The sequence below is a fragment of the Betta splendens genome, chromosome 13 (genome assembly GCF_900634795.4).
Source record: "Betta splendens chromosome 13, fBetSpl5.4, whole genome shotgun sequence".
NCBI lineage: Eukaryota > Metazoa > Chordata > Actinopteri > Anabantiformes > Osphronemidae > Betta > Betta splendens.
Window position 1 is genome coordinate 19,842,362 of NC_040893.2, and position 18,281 is coordinate 19,860,642.

General features: G+C 48.5%; 3 protein-coding genes across 8 annotated transcripts in view; 2 read left to right on the forward strand and 1 right to left on the reverse strand.

Annotated features, from left to right (window-relative positions):
• sagb (S-antigen; retina and pineal gland (arrestin) b) overlaps positions 1–309 on the forward strand; it is a 4,000-nt gene extending 3,691 nt beyond the window's left edge. The window contains exons 14-15 of the mRNA XM_029170378.3: positions 55–64; positions 186–309. Of these exons, the coding sequence (XP_029026211.1) occupies positions 55–64; positions 186–279 (104 nt within the window). The 3' untranslated portion in view covers positions 280–309. The remainder of the gene's footprint in view (positions 1–54; positions 65–185) is intronic.
• A 1,129-nt stretch (positions 310–1,438) lies between these two features.
• On the forward strand, positions 1,439–15,965 carry LOC114867564 (diacylglycerol kinase delta-like). Of its 5 annotated transcripts, none has more exons than XM_029170350.3 (31): positions 1,439–1,708; positions 4,108–4,218; positions 4,310–4,390; positions 6,845–6,949; positions 7,025–7,157; positions 7,316–7,422; positions 7,503–7,628; positions 7,830–7,932; positions 8,013–8,175; positions 8,251–8,359; positions 8,459–8,598; positions 8,666–8,750; positions 8,958–9,052; positions 9,217–9,316; positions 9,401–9,710; positions 9,789–9,953; positions 10,115–10,243; positions 10,449–10,545; positions 10,857–10,967; positions 11,043–11,139; positions 11,427–11,534; positions 11,607–11,720; positions 11,794–11,928; positions 12,018–12,181; positions 12,288–12,399; positions 12,474–12,566; positions 12,897–13,016; positions 13,117–13,234; positions 13,497–13,627; positions 13,724–13,823; positions 13,893–15,965. In XM_029170350.3, the coding sequence occupies exons 1-30, from the start codon at positions 1,439–1,441 to the stop codon at positions 13,811–13,813; spliced, it is 3,822 nt and encodes a 1,273-aa protein (XP_029026183.1). In that variant the 3' UTR covers positions 13,814–13,823; positions 13,893–15,965. The 5 variants fall into 5 exon arrangements, with proteins under 5 accessions (XP_029026183.1, XP_029026184.1, XP_055370151.1 ...); XM_029170351.3 differs by lacking the exon at positions 1,439–1,708 and adding an exon at positions 2,463–3,564; XM_055514177.1 differs by lacking the exons at positions 1,439–1,708; positions 4,108–4,218 and adding an exon at positions 5,042–5,252.
• A 35-nt stretch (positions 15,966–16,000) lies between these two features.
• Positions 16,001–18,257, reverse strand: LOC114867586 (protein phosphatase 1 regulatory subunit 14A-like). 2 transcript variants are annotated; one of them, XM_029170397.3, is made up of 5 exons: positions 18,147–18,257; positions 17,678–17,891; positions 16,658–16,738; positions 16,526–16,558; positions 16,001–16,444 (listed from the first exon to the last, which is right to left on the reverse strand). In XM_029170397.3, the coding sequence occupies exons 2-5, from the start codon at positions 17,867–17,869 to the stop codon at positions 16,307–16,309; spliced, it is 444 nt and encodes a 147-aa protein (XP_029026230.1). In that variant the 5' UTR covers positions 17,870–17,891; positions 18,147–18,257; the 3' UTR covers positions 16,001–16,306. The 2 variants fall into 2 exon arrangements, with proteins under 2 accessions (XP_029026230.1, XP_029026229.1); XM_029170396.3 differs by having other exon boundaries at positions 17,678–17,967; positions 18,147–18,229.
• Between the last annotated feature and the right edge of the window lie 24 nt (positions 18,258–18,281).

An 18,281-nucleotide genomic window follows, 5' to 3' on the forward strand; every position in this document is an offset into this window, starting at 1 on the left:
ATGTCCTCACACGCTCTCTCTGTCTTTTCTGACCTGCTCGTCCCGGACCTTCAGCCAGAGACGGGTGAGAGAAAACCGTCCTTTAAATGCTGGAGTTCAGCTCGATAGCGACAGTAAACAGTGGGTTTTGGTCCCGAACCGATCAGTGGATCCTCCCTGACTCTGTTGACCCGTCTGTCCATCAGGGACGCTGATGAAATGGTCTTTGAGGATTTCAAACGCGCGTACCTGAAGGGGGTCGTCTACGGGGATGATGAGGAGTCTCCCACGGAGGCCTGAGACCGGACCCAGCTGCCCCTGTGGTCCAGCGCCGTCCACAACCCAAGGCAAACACAGTTCAACCCACAGCTTCTTTAGATTTAAGTTCGAATCATCATCCTCAGAACTAACGGCACCAACCATGTCTGTGCCTGTCATTTCCTCTGCCGCCTGTAGGGGCGCTGCTGTGGACCCGGATCTGACGTTCAGTCAATTCTATGGTGGCCCATAAGAACATGTTTAGAGTGGACTTGGTCCGTAGCTCAGTTTAACGTGTTTGGTCTGGACTGAACTGTGTTTGATATGAGGATCAGATGTGGAGCGAAATACAAATGTAGAGGCTTCTAAGTTTGTGTCAAACTGTAGATTTTATCTTCCTGTTTCCTCTGTAGGTGTAAATGTGATGTAGGTTCTGCTGAATAGATCCACGTAGCGTATATATAGCGTATAATGGGTTTGAAGGACTCACGGTAGCTTTGACCAATGTTAGAAGCTCAATAATTCATAGTAAAGTCCACACACACACACACCTCACATGGAGATGACGGGGGGAATCAACAGCAATGGGCTCTAAATATAATCATGTATATGTATAATCATGACATAAGAAGAGATGCTACAGGGAACACAGTCTCCTGAGGAGATAAACCCAGGACAGAAGAAGACAGATTGTGATTCACTCAGATGATGGTGACATCAAAGCATCATCATAATCATCACACAGAGGGGAAAGGTACCTGGTACCAAACACCCATAGACAAACTAAATAAAGACTTCATCTGGATTCAAGAGAACCTTTTAGAAAAACGGTGTCCTCAGTCACACATTTATTACAGTCAGCGAAGCAGAACAAAGGTTCTTCTGGTGTGTTCCCCTGAGTACACCTGGGAGGACGTACCAATTACGCATACGAATCACACATATGGTCATTAGCTGCACAATAACAATAATTGTTGTCAGTCTATAGTTTGATTGTGAAATAAATTAGTTATTAAAAATGATTGACAGCTGAATTCCACATCTGTCTGATATCATGTTGTTCATTCGGTGCCAGTGCTATAGTTACTCTGTCATAGGAGGCATAAACATTTGTTTGAGATGAAAATAATATATATGCACGTCATATCTGCAACAGAAACGCAATACGTGGTTTGAGTTTTACGGTAAAAGACGCAAGTGAATGAGAAACGTAGTTCCGCAGTTTGACCACCAGAGGTCAGTGAACGTCTGTCTCAGCTCCGCGCCGCTCTCTGATCCTGGCCGCCGGGGGGCGCGCGCCCTCTCCTGTCCTCCCCGGGGGTCTGATGGAAGGATGGCGGAGGCAGGGGGACCGGAGTCCATCGCGGCCCGGTGCTTTGACGAGTCCTCGGACAGCGAGCCGGAGCAGGAGCCCGGAACACCGCAGAAACTCATCCGAAAAGTGTCGACATCCGGCCAGATCCGCAGCAAGGTAGACAGGCTCCAGTGCCGCACGCTGTCGGCGGCGGTGCCTGCTTCATTCAGCGGCCCGAGGGGGAGCGCGACCCGCGGAGGTCTGCGCGAACCCCCCGGTGAACGTCGTCTCCGTAAGAGACAATGGAAACCGGCTCCGCTGGGATTCTCCACCTCTCCCCCACAAACTCGCACCGCTGCACCGTCCGGCTTTGACCGAATGTCGCACGCGTCCGTCCCGTCGTTCGCTCTCACCGGTCGGACGCGTCGCCCTCGTCCTCCGCTTCTACCGGTAACGGTCGGCGGCGGAGCGGCGAAAACAGTCCGCGAGAGGGACGTTTGAGCTGAACAAGCGCGACTTAGTTTCCTAAGACAAAGTGAAGATCGGTCTTTAAACTTGTTTAAACTTCCGTAAATGTGCAATTTCCTAAAGCACTTTTAAATCCGACGACGGTTCTATGGAGTTCGGATCGGTGCTTCAACATGAACATTTTGCCTCAGCGTCTACAGTAAAACTGGGCAATGACGTCATATAAAACGGTTCATTTCAGTAGCTGTCCCAGAACTTACGTTTTACGTGCTGTTTTACCGTAATGAACAAATTAGCGTGCGGCAATTGTAATGTAATTAAAGTAGAAACCTCTGCGTCTAAACGGGGTTATACGCGAGGAACGGTATAAAACGAGCACTGAAAAAACACAGGAGTGAAGGACGGGGTCAGAAATGACGATTCGTTGGACCGACAGCCACCGGTAAGTCGATGCTAGGCTAACCGGGCTAGTTGGACGCCCGCAGGCCCAGAGGAAAGCCCCGCCGTCTCCTGCCGTTACCCGCGCGAGAAGGGGTTTCACGTGCGCGTCACGACTGAGAACATGTCGGGGAGACGATTCGCCGGTTGTAAAACGGTGCTCTGCGACCCGTATGGCTGACGAGTCCGGCCCGGCCCGGTCCGGTCCGGCTCCACTTTGCCCCTTGTTAATGAGACAGAATTTTTCTTTAATTATTATTGAGATTCTCAGAATTTTTAGATTCAGAACTAAACACCATCTTACGTTTATCAAACCAAACACATCAGTTATAAGATATACTTTATATCTAATTTCCACTAATATGACTGTTTTTATGTGCTGGTGTTAATTAGCATCACAGTTCAGAATTGTCAATAAAACCGAGAGAGATGAGACGGTCTTTGTTAATTACGTGTCTCGTTTAATTCGTTTATTTGCGTGTGTAATAGTTTATTGTCTCTCTTCCATCTGTGGACAGAAGCCCATATGCATCTCTGAGTACCTGAAGGCAGCATCGCGGTGTTTTTCTTGTGGGTCCTTGAAGGCAGCGTGGTTACTTGTAGTCACAGGAAGAGGCTCCAGAGCTGCAGGTTCTGTTTTAAGCAGTGTTTTTGGAGATTTCACATTCTGAGTCAAAACAAGCAAGTGGGAATGTGGAAATCATGTGGGAAATAACGTCTAGTGACTCTTGGTCCGTCAGGTTTTGTTCCGCTACTGGATGTTGCCTGGGGTCAAGGGTTTCTGCTTAGGAACTCATGAGCGTCACCTAAACGTTTACTCTGGAGACTGAAAGTTGTTCAGGTCACTGTCCCTGATGAGCCCGTGTCAGAAGGTCCATCCACAATCATCCATTCACATGAAAACATGATTCTGCTCCTTGCATAACATCTGTTATCAGGGTTAACGGATGCATGTGTAATTAATTGTTTAGATGTTCCAGATAAATCTTGTGTCAGTGATGCAGTTTGTGGGATGTTGTGTAACAGACTCAGCTGATTGACCCCAGAGCCGGCTGCTTCTGCTCGTGGTTGGGTTTGAGGGGCTGCTTTCGTCAAACATCATCACAAGACCATCATTTTAGGACAAGGTTATTTTCAGTTGACCACAGCACTTTCTGTTCTAGTAGAACCTCGAGCCAGTCGTCCAGATGCTACATGTTCTGGACATGCAGAAAACTAGTTGTCTTCAGAGGAAACATCTGATTTTTGATCTTCACATCAGGACAAACACCCAAATTTACCAGTGATTTACTGGTTTCAAACATACTCAGGCCTTGTTACTTTTTATCTTCAGGATCAGAAAAGATTAAATATTTTCTTTGTAGCATCGGCCTTCTTGTACTCACAGGTTGGTTTAATTTAATTTATAGGTTTTATTGCTGACTTTGCTGTAACCGTTTTACAACCTTGTTCTCATAATATTCAGACTTTGTTGATAACAAAGGTGTCCAGTTATGTCATGATGCTGTATCCATGAAAAACTGTGATAACAAAGAACAAAAAGTAGAGCTGCTGCAAGCGGCTCCCCTTAAAGGCCCTGTTCTACACTGAGGATGCTCATGGTTCTGCTCCCTCACATATCACACTAGTGTGGGTCAAGACAAGCTGAGTGTTCTGACTCTACGTTGCAGACGGTGCTGAAGGAGGGAAATCTGATGAAACAAACCAATTCATTCCAGCGCTGGAAGAGACGATACTTCAAACTGAGAGGGAGAACTCTGTACTACGCTCAGACCTCCAAGGTGACCCACTCTGTCCAAGCGCTGGTCTGTGTTTCAGGCTGATCTCAGTGTTTATGTCTTATCTGATCTAGTTTCTTGTCTTTTTCTTCAGTCGATAATCTTTGATGAAGTGGATCTGACTGACGCCAGCGTCGCAGAGTCCAGCACCAAGAACGTCAACAATAGCTTTACTGTAAGTTCACGTTTCAGCAAACAGAGCAGATCTGTAGACCATCATCTGGTCACGTTAGCTCCAGAGATAAAGATAAGCTAAAGACTCTTTACTTGTCATTGTAGTTATACAACAAGGTTTGTTTAGTGAGTCTCGGGGCCCAGCATCAGCACAAATGCACTAAGAGAAGATGACAGACAATAATATATATAATAAAATATACACATATATATATACAAGAGCTTATTCTGACAGGAGTGTGAAATGTTTTCCTCAGATTTAGTTCATTCAGGTGAATCTCATACTACAGCGAAGCCCAACGCTGCAGTCAGACCAGATCCACCTGGTTTCATAGGTTGTCTGTAGGTGGTTGGAAACATGTCTAACAAACACTTGTGAACATGGAGGAAACATTTCTCCTAGTCTGTTGTCTTGTTGTGTAAAGCACAGTGACTTCCTGAGGCTTGAGGTTTTTGTAACAGCACTGTGTGTATTTATAGCAAACACTGTGTGTGACGCTGTGATTGGCTTCCTATTAAACACAGCTGCTGTTCGGCTCAGTGTGTGTGTGCGTGTGCGTGTGTGTGTGTGTGTGTGTGTGTGTGTGTGTGTGTCTCTCTCTCTTTCTCTCTCTCACCCCCTTTGGGGTTGGGATGTCGTGACGTCTGACAGGAAGTAGGTCTGAGTCATATGAGAGGATGTGGGAGGGGTTAGTGAAGAGCGAGAAACAGAGAGAGACTGAGACCATCAATGTACCAGCCTCAGACTGAAAACCAGAACCCAGTCCAGACATTATTTTAACCTAGAACCCAGAGGAGCGGCACTTTAAGGTGGACCCGGACCAGTTTCACAGCCGGTGTGGATCCTTCTGGACTTGTGTTTGGTAAGACAGCAGACTAGAAACTGTTAGACCTTCACTGGTTTAAGTTGTGACTCAATGCCAAGGGGGTCAAAGGTCGTTTGTGTCCTGGCGTCAGGATTCTGTCCTGTAAACAGAGACGTTACTAAATATAGGTCGCGCTGGACTGAAGGTGTGTCAGTGTCTCAATTTAGATTCTGTCGAGTCAAAGAAAAAAAACCCCACAAAATCCAGTTTAATTATGACTGAAATCTGATCTGATGATCTTTGTTCCATCTGTGTGAGACGAGAGCTTGTAATCAAACGACTGTATTTTTTTCATCTGAAATTGACCAATATTCATACTATCATTAGAATTCTCTCTCTGCTTTCTGTATTTTCAGCTAACATATACTTACTTATATCGTACCCCAGGATAAATCCTACTGTGTAAAATAAAACTTATTCTGGTTCTGGTAAATGCGTCAGCACCAGATTTAACCTCTTGCTGGTGGAACTGTTGGGAAAAGTTTTATTCACAGGAACATACGTATGAATATACGTGTGTGTGTGTGTGTGGAGGAGATGAGCTTGGTTTGAGAGTTAAGTGAAGAAAATATGTGAGGAATGATGGAGAGAAAGAGGGAACACTGAGTGTGAGAACCAGGACAGAGGGTTCTGTCAAAAACAGGCAGTGCTGAGCCAGAGGCAGGAGGGGAAGGAATCTGGGAATATAAATCAGTGCAGAGCTTCATTCAGTCTGCTGGAGGATCTGTCTCGCATCTACATCCATGTCGTCTTCCTCTGCGACCCACTGGGGTGAATGTGTCAGAGCAGGAAGGTCACCATCGAGATGTGGAGGAGGAGGTGGGAGACTCTGCCTATCAGGATGATAGTTTCATCATAGGAGACCAACGCGTTTCAGCAAACCTTTTCTATCCTGCCTAATGTTTGACGTGTGAGAAAGGATGCAGCTGATCCTCCACAGATGCTGTTCCAGCTGTGTCATCTTTGCTGTTGCTGCCTCAGAGGGAGGGGAGTCGCTGTGGTTCTGGTCATTTGGCTGATGACACACAGGCTCAGAGACCACAAGACAGAGAACATTGAAGTGTTTGCTCAGATTTGACGGGAGCTCACAGCTGACTAGTTTGTTGGTGTTTACTTTCCCCTATCCATCTGCATTATTCTGTTGGTATTGAAACAATGTAAGGAAGCAGAATCGTCTGTCAGTGTTCAGTCAGACCCAAATCTGATTCCCACGAACTATAGATCGGCTCCCAGGCATTGCTGAGTAACAGTGTTTGTTAAGAGTCTGATATTACAAACACTTTAAACGTACTACAGTAATATGATTAAAGTTTATCATCAACCCAGACACCATAGAAGAAGAAATGGATCCATAGAAGCAGACAATATGAGACCTAATATAATATGAGTGTCCGTGTGGGAACGCAAGGGTCATTGTGCAGCAGCTCAACAGGAAGTTTCTCTGGAAAACACGCCTACATTCAAAGTCCAGCACACAGTTTTATTTTAAAATTATTTTAAGAACTGGATGAGCAGGTGCTGCTGAGCATCTCCTGCAGCTGTCACTGAGCAGGAAGTGCAGATGTTAATCTGTAGGTGTACCTGTGCAGGTGATCACCCCTTGCAGACGTCTGATCCTGTGTGCAGACAACAGGAAGGAGATGGAGGAATGGATGGCAGCTCTTCGCAGTGTCCAAAACCGACAAAACTATGAGGTCTGTCTGTGATTCCCAGAATAAGGCACACTCTGAGTCCCAGTAGGAGCTACTGACCATGTGTGTCTGTCCCAGTCCACCCAGTACAGCATGGACCATTTCAGTGGGATGCACAACTGGTACGCCTGCTCTCACGCCAGACCGACGTACTGCAATGTCTGCAAAGAGGCTCTGTCAGGAGTCACATCACACGGTCTGTCCTGTGAAGGTAACAACAAACATGCGCACACGCACACACACGCGCAGCCACATATGTGTCAGGTGTACAAAGCCCCTTCAGTCCGTTAGACTGATCCAATCAGCTCGTTGAGCATGAACACATGTGTTCTGCGCTCTGGTCTGTATGTGTGTTTCTGTGTGTTGCAGTGTGTAAGTTTAAGGCCCATAAACGCTGCGCAGTCCGAGCCACCAACAACTGTAAGTGGACCACACTGGCTTCCATCGGGAAGGACATAATCGAGGATGAAGATGGGGTAGGAAGTTTTCCCCTGTTTTAACGGAGTCAGTAAAGGCTGGGTCTCGGTCCGCTGACCTCTGAGCACTGTGCCTGCAGGTGTCGATGCCTCACCAGTGGCTGGAGGGGAACCTGCCAGTCTCGGCTAAATGTAGCGTGTGCGATAAGACGTGTGGCAGCGTTCTGCGCCTGCAGGACTGGAGGTGCCTCTGGTGCAAAGCCATGGTGAGAAAGAGACTGAGATAAAGCCACTGTTAAAAGTTGCACCCGCAGGTCTCCATGGTACAACTGTTCTGTCATGTTTTCAAGTCCTCCTTTTCTCTCTGTGAATTAACTTTTTAATCGCCTGGCAAAATGATTCATATCTTGAACCTTTTACGTTTATGATGAAGACTTCCAGTCAGTTACTGCCGTCCCGTTGTACAGGTGCACTCCGGCTGTAAGGAGCAGCTGTCCCCTAAGTGTCCTTTGGGTCAGTGTAAGGTGTCCGTCATCCCTCCGACTGCTCTGAACAGCATCGACTCTGACGGTGCGGCTCCGACGTCTCTGACTTCAGCTCATCTACAGTCACTGTTGTTGACGTAGCTCCTGTTCTGCTGCCGTCTGCAGGTTTCTGGAAGGCCTCGTGTCCTCCGTCCTGCACCAGTCCCCTACTGGTCTTTGTCAACTCTAAGAGTGGAGACAATCAGGGCGTCAAGTTCCTGCGTCGCTTCAAACAACTGCTGAACCCAGCGCAGGTGTTCGACCTGATGAACGGGGGCCCACACCTGGGGTGAGTGTGCGTAAGTGTTCATGTTATAGAAACCTGTTTTCTATGGACTCATTGAATCTTGCTTTTCTGTGTCAGCCTGCGGCTTTTCCAGAAGTTTGATACGTTCAGGATTCTGGTTTGTGGAGGAGACGGCAGCGTTGGCTGGGTCCTGTCTGAGATCGACACTCTGACACTGCACAAACAGGTGAAACTAGTTTCACACCGTGGTCAGCTTCATCCCTGCTGCTGTGGACGTAGATAACGTTTGCCATGTTGTGTCTTTGGGTCACCATCTCTACTCCAGTGTCAGCTTGGGGTTCTTCCTCTGGGGACTGGGAATGATCTGGCTCGGGTCCTGGGTTGGGGTTCAGCCTGTGACGATGACACCCAGTTGCCTCAGATACTAGAGAAACTGGAGCGAGCCAGCACCAAGATGTTGGACAGGTAGGATGGTGCAGGTGTAACATCCTGTAGCTCAGCTGAGGCGTAAACATTCTCTCATCTGCTACAGGTGGAGCATCATGGTCTATGAGACCAAGTTTCCACGGCAACACTCTGCCTCCACTGTCACTGAGGACTGCAGCGACGACTCCGAGGTAACGGGAAATGACTTCCTTCCCACCTCAGTCTGGTGACTATGTTGACACATCATGTGTCTGTTGATGAAACTCCACTGTGTGGCAACTCGGAGCTGCATCACGTTTGTGGTTCATGTGAGACTCCTGGTTCATGAGTAGTCCGTTCAGACAGTTCAGAGATCTGACACAAGCACAATCTGCCCCTGTTTGTGTTGTCTGATACAGGTTCAACAGATCCTGACATATGAGGACTCTGTGGCTGCTCACCTGTCAAAGATTTTGACTTCAGACCAGCACTCTGTCGTCATCTCCTCAGCCAGGTACAACCTCCACTCTGCCTGTTACAGTAAAAGTAAAGTCTTGACGATGTCGGCTGTACTAGAACAACGGGAACTACAGAAACCTTCTGGAACTCCATAGTAAGGTGCGTGCGTGTGTGTGTCTGGGTCTCTGTGTGTGTGCGTGTGTGTGTGTGCGTGTGTAGGGTTCTGTGTGAGACGGTGAAGGACTTTGTGGCCCGTGTTGGTAAAGCCTATGAGAAGAACACAGAGAGCTCAGAGGAGTCCGAGGCCATGGCCAAGAAGGTAGAGCATCCACCAGTGTGAGGCCGAGACGGTCCAGTAACAGATCAGGATACACGTCCCACCTCTGGTGCTTTTGTTTTCCAGTGTGGCGTCTTGAAGGAGAAACTGGACTCTTTGTTGAAGACTCTGAATGAAGAGTCTCAGGCCTCCACCGTCCTCCCGCCGGCTCCTCCCCCAACCATAGCTGAGGAGCAGGAGGAGGCTGACGGGGTCATCCTGCCGCCTCCTCTTCATCCCCGTCCTATTCTTCACGCCCCCCTCAGCTCCACTCCCTGCTCTCCTCGGCCCAGCACCGCTTCCTCTGCTGCCATCTTTAAACCCAGAGAGCAGCTGATGCTGCGAGCCAACAGTCTGAAGAAAGCCATCAGGCAGATCATCGAGCACACAGAGAAAGGTACGCGTGGGAGTCAGGCGTCAGTTTGACATGTGGGCTCTGGTGGCAGGTGCAGTTGCTCAGGTGTGTGTCATCCAGCTGTGGATGAGCAGAATGCTCAGACTCAGCAGCAGCAGGTTTTCTCTCTGAGCCGAGCTGAGGAAGACGAGGGTCTCGTGGAGGAGGAAGAGGAAGATGAGGTGGAGGAGGATAAGATGTCCCTGCAGTCATCGTACAGCAGCAGACAGCGCAGCACACGCAGAGGTAACGCTGCTTGGTGTTCCTGCTAGGAGGAGAAAGAGGAACTCAGATCCATTGATGCCTGTCTCAGATCCTGTGTGTAGTAAACCTAAACCTGGAGACCTGAAGTTAGGAATGTTCTTGCGAAATGAATAAATGTTGACCTACATTGATTCTCTTTCTAGTCTGTAAGACGCCATGTGAGAAGCTGATCAGTAAAGGCAGCCTGTCCCTGGGCAGCTCTGCATCACTTCCTGTCCAGACAGGAAGTAGGGAGAACATGCCTATGCTCAACACGAAGATCCTCTATCCAGGTAAACAGCTGACCATAAACCCACATCATGTACTGACTGTCAGTCTTAGAGGCCGGCTGATGCCCCAGAAAACCCCTCATGTGACAAAATGTTGCCCTTTTTCATATTTTAATTCTCTTAAGAGGAAAGAAACTGACCCTGTTCCCGTGGGACACCGACGCGCAGCCGGTTTTAGATCGTTACATGAGTGTGTTTGTGTCTGCAGGTCTCAGAGCTGGAATCTCTGGCTCGCTGTCCAGCAGCTCTGTGATCAGCCGCCTGCTGGTCAACGCTGACCCCTTCAGCTGTGACCTCGACAACATGTGAGTGGGTCTCTGTGCTCAGCAGCTGTCGGGCTTCCTGCAGGTTCCTGCTGAGGTGGTTTAAGATGCTGGAGGACCGGTGTGAACTGGACAGATTTAGAGTGGCCCACACTTTGGCAACAGTGTGTGTGTTCTTGTATTCTTCTGGTTTTTGAGCAGAGTGAGGACGTTTTTGCCCCATAGCTTTGAAGAGAAGAGCTGGAGGATGCATTATGACGCTGTGTGTGTGTGTGTGTGTGTGTGTGTGTGTGTGTGTGTGTGTGTGTGTGTATGTGTGTGTGTGCGCTTGCGTGTGTGTGTGTGTGTTCCAGGGACTGCTACACAGAGAAATGTGTCATGAACAACTACTTTGGGATCGGACTGGACGCTAAAATCTCTCTGGACTTCAACAACAAGAGAGACGAACATCCGGAGAAGTGCAGGTACAGCGTGAATAGAGTGCTGTTATGACTTTGGACTTTTGACAGAGAAACATAACGCTTCCTGTTTGTGTCCAGGAGCCGCACAAAGAACATGATGTGGTACGGAGTGTTGGGAACCAAGGAGCTGCTGCATAGAACCTACAAGAACCTGGAGCAGAGGGTTTTACTGGAGGTGAAAACTGAAACAGTATCACATTAACTGCTGGATCAGCAGCTGGAGTTTGTCTGAGAAATCATCAGATTTGAATTTATATCAGTTGTTAATTATTTGCTGGCTGTTAGATTTAAACCAACTCGATATTAAAAAACCAAGAGGTTGTTTGTCGGCCACAGTGTTAACGTGTAGCTACTGTAACACACTGTGTGTGTGTGTGTGTGTGTGTGTGTGTGTGTGTGTGTGTGTGTGTGTGTGTCTGTACGTCCCTGTCTGTACGTCTGTCCCTCTGTCTGTGTGAGCAGTGTGACGGCCGTCCCATCCCTCTTCCCAGCCTCCAGGGCATCGCTGTGCTCAACATCCCGAGCTACGCAGGAGGAACCAACTTCTGGGGTGGAACCAAAGAGGATGACGTAAGAACTCGCCTGTTCCTCCGTGGTCGTCAGATGATCTGTGACGTCATGGCCTGTGTCTGTGTCTGTCAGACGTTCACCGCTCCGTCCTTCGATGATAAGATCCTGGAGGTGGTGGCTGTGTTCGGCAGCATGCAGATGGCCGTGTCGCGGGTCATCAACCTGCAGCACCATCGCATCGCTCAGGTGTGTGCCTGTCTGTCTGCCTGTCAGCCTGTCCCGCTGTCTACTCACCCGTCTCCCTCTCTGCCTGCGTCAGTGTCGGACAGTGAAGATCACCATCCTGGGTGATGAAGGTGTTCCGGTTCAGGTGGACGGGGAGGCCTGGATCCAGCCTCCAGGCTACATTAAGATCGTTCACAAAAACCGAACCCAGACTCTGACTCGGGACCGGGTGAGTGTGTCTGATGCCGTCTCTCCTCCACCTTTCACCTCCGTCCCATGTGAAAACGGTCTCTGATTGTCGCTGTGTTTATGTCGCAGGCATTTGAGAGCACGCTGAAGTCGTGGGAAGACAAACAGAAGTGTGAGTTCCCCCGAACTCCCCCAACTTTGACCCCCCTCTCCTCACAGCCCGAGATCGTCTCCGAGGACGAGGCGTCGCTCATCAGCGAGTTTGGTCAGGCAGCAGGAGCTCTCATACACAGGTAACGTCAGCGAGAAGAGGGACACGCACTTTGAGATGAACTAATGTCACAGAAGCTGCTTTAGCTTCCAGTTCTTACTCTGAGCTTTGTTGTCTGGATGTTTTAGCATTCGAGAGGTGGCTCAGTCTCACCACAGTATGGAACAGGAGTTGGCTCACGCTGTCAATGCCAGCTCCAAGGCCATGGACGTGGTCTACGCCAACTCCAAGAGCTCTGGGGTACGAGTCCCACTGGTCCAGACTGTACGGCTGGTTCCCACACACATCCTCACATCCTCTCTCTGTCTCTGCAGGCACTGAGCTGTAACGTGGTGCTTCAGATGGTTGGGAATGTCAAAGCTTTGCTCAGTGAGACTGAGCTGCTGCTGTCTGGGAAGATGTCCATGGTAACCGCATCAGATAAGGCTGTTTGTGTCCTCAGCAGATCTTCTGCAATTCATTCATTACTCACATTCGTTTAGAACTGCATCTTCTACCTGGGTTTGCTTTCTTGTTCTCAACAGACCCATTAATTCAATGAACACACTGTTGTGTCCTGAGGACTTTTGGTTCTGTTGAGTTTTTGTAAAAAGAAGCTGGTAGACAGATGAATCCTGTGATTAGGGCCAGAACAAAAAAGTTTACGAACTTGTAAATAGTCCTTATGTCCTGGTACCAGTGCTGGTCTCAGTCCTGAACTCGACCCAGTAACAGGCCTTCTCCCTTTTTCTGTGCAGCAGCTGGATCCTCCTCAGCAGGAGCAGCTGAATGCAGCTCTCAGCTCTGTGGCTCAGCAGCTCCGTCGACTCGCTGATGTTCCCTGGCTGTGTTCAGTCATTGACCCCTCGGACCAAGAAGTAAACAGTTGCTCAGATCACTGGTTCTACTGGTTTTAAACTACAGCCCAGTGCTTGTTGTGCATACATCTTTAGATGAACTGTTAATCTCTGTCTTTAGGGGCCTTTGACAGATTTTTCCAAACGAAGTCGGAGCACCAAATTCCGTCTTGTTCCAAAGTTCAAAAAAGACAAAAACAATAAGAACAAAGAGGCCTGCACTACTTTGTCTCTACCTGGTGAGTCTGTCTCTACGTGGTGAGTCTGTCTCTACGTGGTGAGTCTGTCTCTACTTGGTGAGTCTGTCTCTACGTGGTGAGTCTGTCTCTACGTGGTGAGTCTGTCTCTACCTGGTGAGTCTGTCTCTACCTGGTGAGTCTGTCTCTACGTGGTGAGTCTGTCTCTACGTGGTGAGTCTGTCTCTACGTGGTGAGTCTGTCTCTACCTGGTGAGTCTGTGTCATTTGCGGGTTTCCTGAACCTCTTTGTGTGGGTGTCCTAGTTCACCAGTGGGGGACGGAGGAGGTGGGGGCCTGGCTGGACTTTCTGTGTCTCACTGAGTATAAGGACATCTTTATCGGGCATGATGTTCGTGGAGCTGAGCTCATCCACCTAGAAAGGAGGGACCTGAAGGTACCGTCACTGGATGAATGGATGGACGATGGGCTGTTTGGATCACGAGTTAAAGGTTTGTTCCACGCTTTCTCTGATTGTGATGTGTGTGTTCAGGACCTAGGGGTGACAAAGGTGGGTCACATGAAGAGAATTCTGCAGGGCATCCGAGAACTGAACAGGAACAGCAGTGCCAGCGAGGCCTAGCAGCTGCCAGGTGACTTAGTGTGTGTCCAGACTCGGACCTGATCCACTTCACTGGTCTGACTAAATGTTCTTGTTCCAGAAACGGCTACCTGTTCTCCTCCTACCTCTGCTGCCGCCAACCATCACATCCACCTGACCTCTGACCTCTAATCCTGTACCAGAACCTAGCCCACACATTTATTCATGAAGAGTCACTGTGGATGGAGAAGAACCAGCACCAGGACCTTTACTGTGACAGGTTGTCTAACATAGGACCAAACGCCTTCATGGTGGAGGAGGAGCCAATCAGATGATCCGATAGTGCCTTGTCGCCCCCATTCAGCACCCAGTCCGTGGGGGTGGGAGGGTGGTTCAGACCCAAACCAAACTACCTATGTTCAGTTCACCGTCGTCAGTGTTTCATTAAGATTTCCTGAAGAAGTTTCCTGGTCCAGACCAACAATTAGCTGTAGAGGTGATGAGTGGACGGAAAGTTCTGACCCGACAGCACTGACCGCCGTGTTCTGAAAACACCAAACGAGAGACAGAGGAACCACCTGCGCAGACCCTGTGAACCCACAGACATGCTGCTTGAACCGAGGCGTTCAGGTTTCAGGTCCCACAGTGGGTTAAGTTAAGTTTGTTATCTTAACTGAGGTGTGTGGAGTCGTGGGAAGGATTATTGTATAGTACATGAATATTGCACAGAAGACATTTTTCAACATTTCCACTGATGCAGCATCATACAGTTTACCGGAAGTGTGACAAATCAACGTTTTAGAGGGTTTCGAGGTAAAAACCACTTCACTCGTTAACATGACGAGTGACAGGAACGGGTGGAGATCTTTACAGTGTTGGTGCTGAAGCCTCGTAGCAGCACTAAGGCGGCCCTGGAGTCCGGAGTGAGCCCTGAGCCCTGCCAACCTGGACCCGGATGCAACAGAACCCTTTGTCTTTTTTATGACTTTTAGAGACCCAGACGCTGTTTCATGTCTCCAGTGTGAAACAGGAACGCACACACAGACTGGAGGACCAGACCTCTGCGTGAACACATTTATGTCTTGTATTAACTGTGTTTGTGTTTAGTTTAGCCTGTTTGTGGTAAAAGCTGACGAAGGGACGGACGCGTCCGAACCGATTGGCAGATTCCTGTCTGACGACGATGACTCTGCTTCTCCAGCTCCGTTTCCTTCCAACTGACAACTGAAAGCAGAGTTCAGGACCAAACGAACCGAAGAGTAGTAGTAGATTAGCATCTGATTTTCATTATTCTGTGACGGACCGGTCGCGGTCGTCTCACCTGATCTGGGTTCTAACAACCGAACAGCGGCTGCAGGTGATGATCCAGTTAGTGATCTGTCGCATATCTTTCTAAATACTGTGTTTATTTGAACTGAGGATTTGGATGCTGTGAAAAGGAACCTGCTGGTTTCTGAACGTAGACTAGTTCAGATCACTGATCCCAAAAAAACTAAGCTTGTTTCTTTCGTCTTTAAACACAATCCATTTTGCTGTATCGATCAGCAGCTGTGAATCAACCTGCACATGAACAAGCTCATCCTAAACCTGGTGATTCAGTGTTTACAGGGTTTAAAGGTTTTAACCTTTAGCACATGTTGCCTTAATCATTTTTCCATCACACGTGTCAGTCGCACATGGGCTTCACTTCAAACCTGCAGGAGACACATGGATCCATGTGCTGCCTTCAGGCTCCACCGTCTGTCCTGAACAGTAACAGAACCCGGTCCTAAATTGATCAGATCTCTTTAAAGTTTGTTTTTTCCTTGTGTTTTTCAACACTTTTTTTATTGCTGTAAGTATAAATATTTTTCATATTTGTCACATATTTGTCTTGTGTCCAAGACAATGCTGATATGCGTTTGCATTGATATTTATGTCTGGATCCAGATCAGATGATGTGCATCTGTTCTTAATCAGTGTTTATGTTCTTGCTTCATATCGTTGCCAATGTGCTTTTATCAGAGGGTCTGAATCTTGTAGAACAAAAGTTCTTCTCAAAGTGTCACCTGAACTCACTTTACCGATTTGTGTCGAGAATGAAGAATGAATGAAGACTGATGACGATTTGACAACCTCTGATTTGTTGCACTCTGAGGTTTTTGGTTTCTGTTGTTGATAATCTTCAAAAAAATAAAAACCTCTGACGAATAAATGGGGGAGTAAATATTAAACCAGCGTGGACCTCCCTGACGGACCAGGAGCCTTTAATTTAACTAGATAAAATCCGTTCATGAATTCATACAACTACAAACCAAACGTTGAACACAGGTGGAAGTGTTTCATAGTGTGGCACAAATATGTGCGGTCGCTGAACAAGATGAAAAACAAAAAACAACAATGGACCCGTCTGAACCGAGTTCTGAAATCGTCATCTTTTCAGCATGAGGCCTCCTCTTCAGTTCCCGGTGGCGTCGGATCAGTGCCTGCAGTGGAACCGCTGGGCCCGTCTGCAGGAGGAACCAGCTCAGAGTTCGTGGTTGTGGAAGGGGCGCCTCAGGGCAGCGCCCCCCTGCCGGCGGGTCGGGCCCGGGTGGGGCAGATGTGGAGCTGGGGCAGGTCGATGCCGTCGTTGTGCAGGTCCACCTGCTTCTGCAGACCCTGCAGCTTCACCAGCAACTCGCTGACGAACGCCTGCGGCAGAGACACGGGTAAAGGTGTTAGTGGCACCGTCACGGTCCGGTCCTGGACCAGCGGCAGAGTCCTGGTTCTTACCTCAGTGTTGCTGTTACACAGGCAGAGAATCTCCTGTGAAGGTGAAGACGTGAGACGCAGTTTACTTTGGATGACTCGGACACGCCCGTTGTCATGACAACATCAACAAAGTGATAACATGCGACCTGAGACCTTCAGTTTGTGCGTCCTCTCCTCGTCTGTCTTCAGGTCCAACAGCTCATCGATGTTCACCTCGTCCGGCATCTCCTGCTCCTGGACGACACAGACCCAACAAGCTCAAGACTCAAATGTGGTCAAAACAGTGAGAGCAGAAGAGAGATCAGAGCTCAACTCTGGAGCGGTGTGAAGCTGAGACGCCTCCTGTCCAGCGGCTCCTAACGGGTCAGAGACGTCCCCAGGCTGGGAGCGGGCCAGGACCAGGGTCTGTCCTGCTGAGAGGGGTGAGGGCAGGTTCTGTGGGAGACAGACGGGCCCCTGCCATTAGTCTAACTCCCCCCACTAACGCAGCTTTTACCATCACTGACTGTCAATATCTCCACCCTCCCTGGAGGTTCAGGCTCATTAATCGATGCCACTCAGCAGCTGTAAAGACACATGGGGAGACAGATGGAGAGGTGGGGGATGGATGGCTGGAGGGTGGGGCTGTGACCCGGTTCACCTGGACACATTCAGCATCAGAACAGAACAGACTAAAATGAATGAGTGCGTCTTCATGTCTGTGAACCCAAAGGACCATTGTGTTCTCTGACATCCACAAACAGAAAAAAAATAATAAACGTCACAGAATGTTGGTGTTGAACACTTTTCAGTTCAGTTCAATTATCACATCTGCCTGGTTTGGTTCAGGTCAGGTTCTCTTTTTAATCTCTGAACCTCCGACTGGATCTGAAACCTGGGCTGTGACTTTGAATGCGGTGCGACAGCCGAGTCCAAGCTGTCAGGTTCTGTTTTGTCTCCACAGTAAAACTAGGCCACTACCAGTCTGATGTGTATTAAAACAGTCCAACTTCCAATATTATCTGTGTTCTACGTGTATTATTTTCCATTTGGACTTGTGTGGGCCCGGTTCTGTAAAACCAAATATTTGAACTACTTCTGATAGAACCGAGGCAGAGGATCCTCCTGTGGTCATTAGTCTCCGTTTTCATTCATGCAGTGCAGTCTGCAGCAGAACCTCTATTTGCTGCTCACCTGGTTCTGGTACAGCTGGTCCAGTTCACAGTCGATCCACTTCTCTGTATCCAGCCTTCGCTGCAGCTCTCGCCGGTTGTACTTGACAGTGACCCGGGCCTGACGCCGCTGCAGACTCGAGCCCGGACTTCGACCTGGTGACTGGTTCCCACAGACCTTATTCACCCGGCGCCCGACCCGGTTCGCTGCCATCTTGGCCAGACACAAAGTCCAACTCAGGAAGGAGTCCAGAGGAAAAAGAGTTTGGTTTATTGAAAAAATTATAGGATTCCAACCAGCATCAAAAATACCTGGAAAAGAAGAGTTACTAGACTACTATGACTACTACTACTACTACAAGCAGTACTACTACTACTGATACTGATGCTGATGTCTGTACTATTACTGATAAAATTAATACATTGAAATAACACAGTTGCTGTTTTAATTCCAAACGAGCAGTTACTCAGAATGTATGAAAACAGCTCACAGGCAGTTCGGAACCGAATCGGACGCCAGGCGGTGCAAAAAAAAACGAGCAGGGCGGAACCCGTCGCTTGCTGCGTTCAAGTGCTGTGGAATTTTTATCTTTTTCAAAGACGGAGATAGATTCGAACAGAATTAT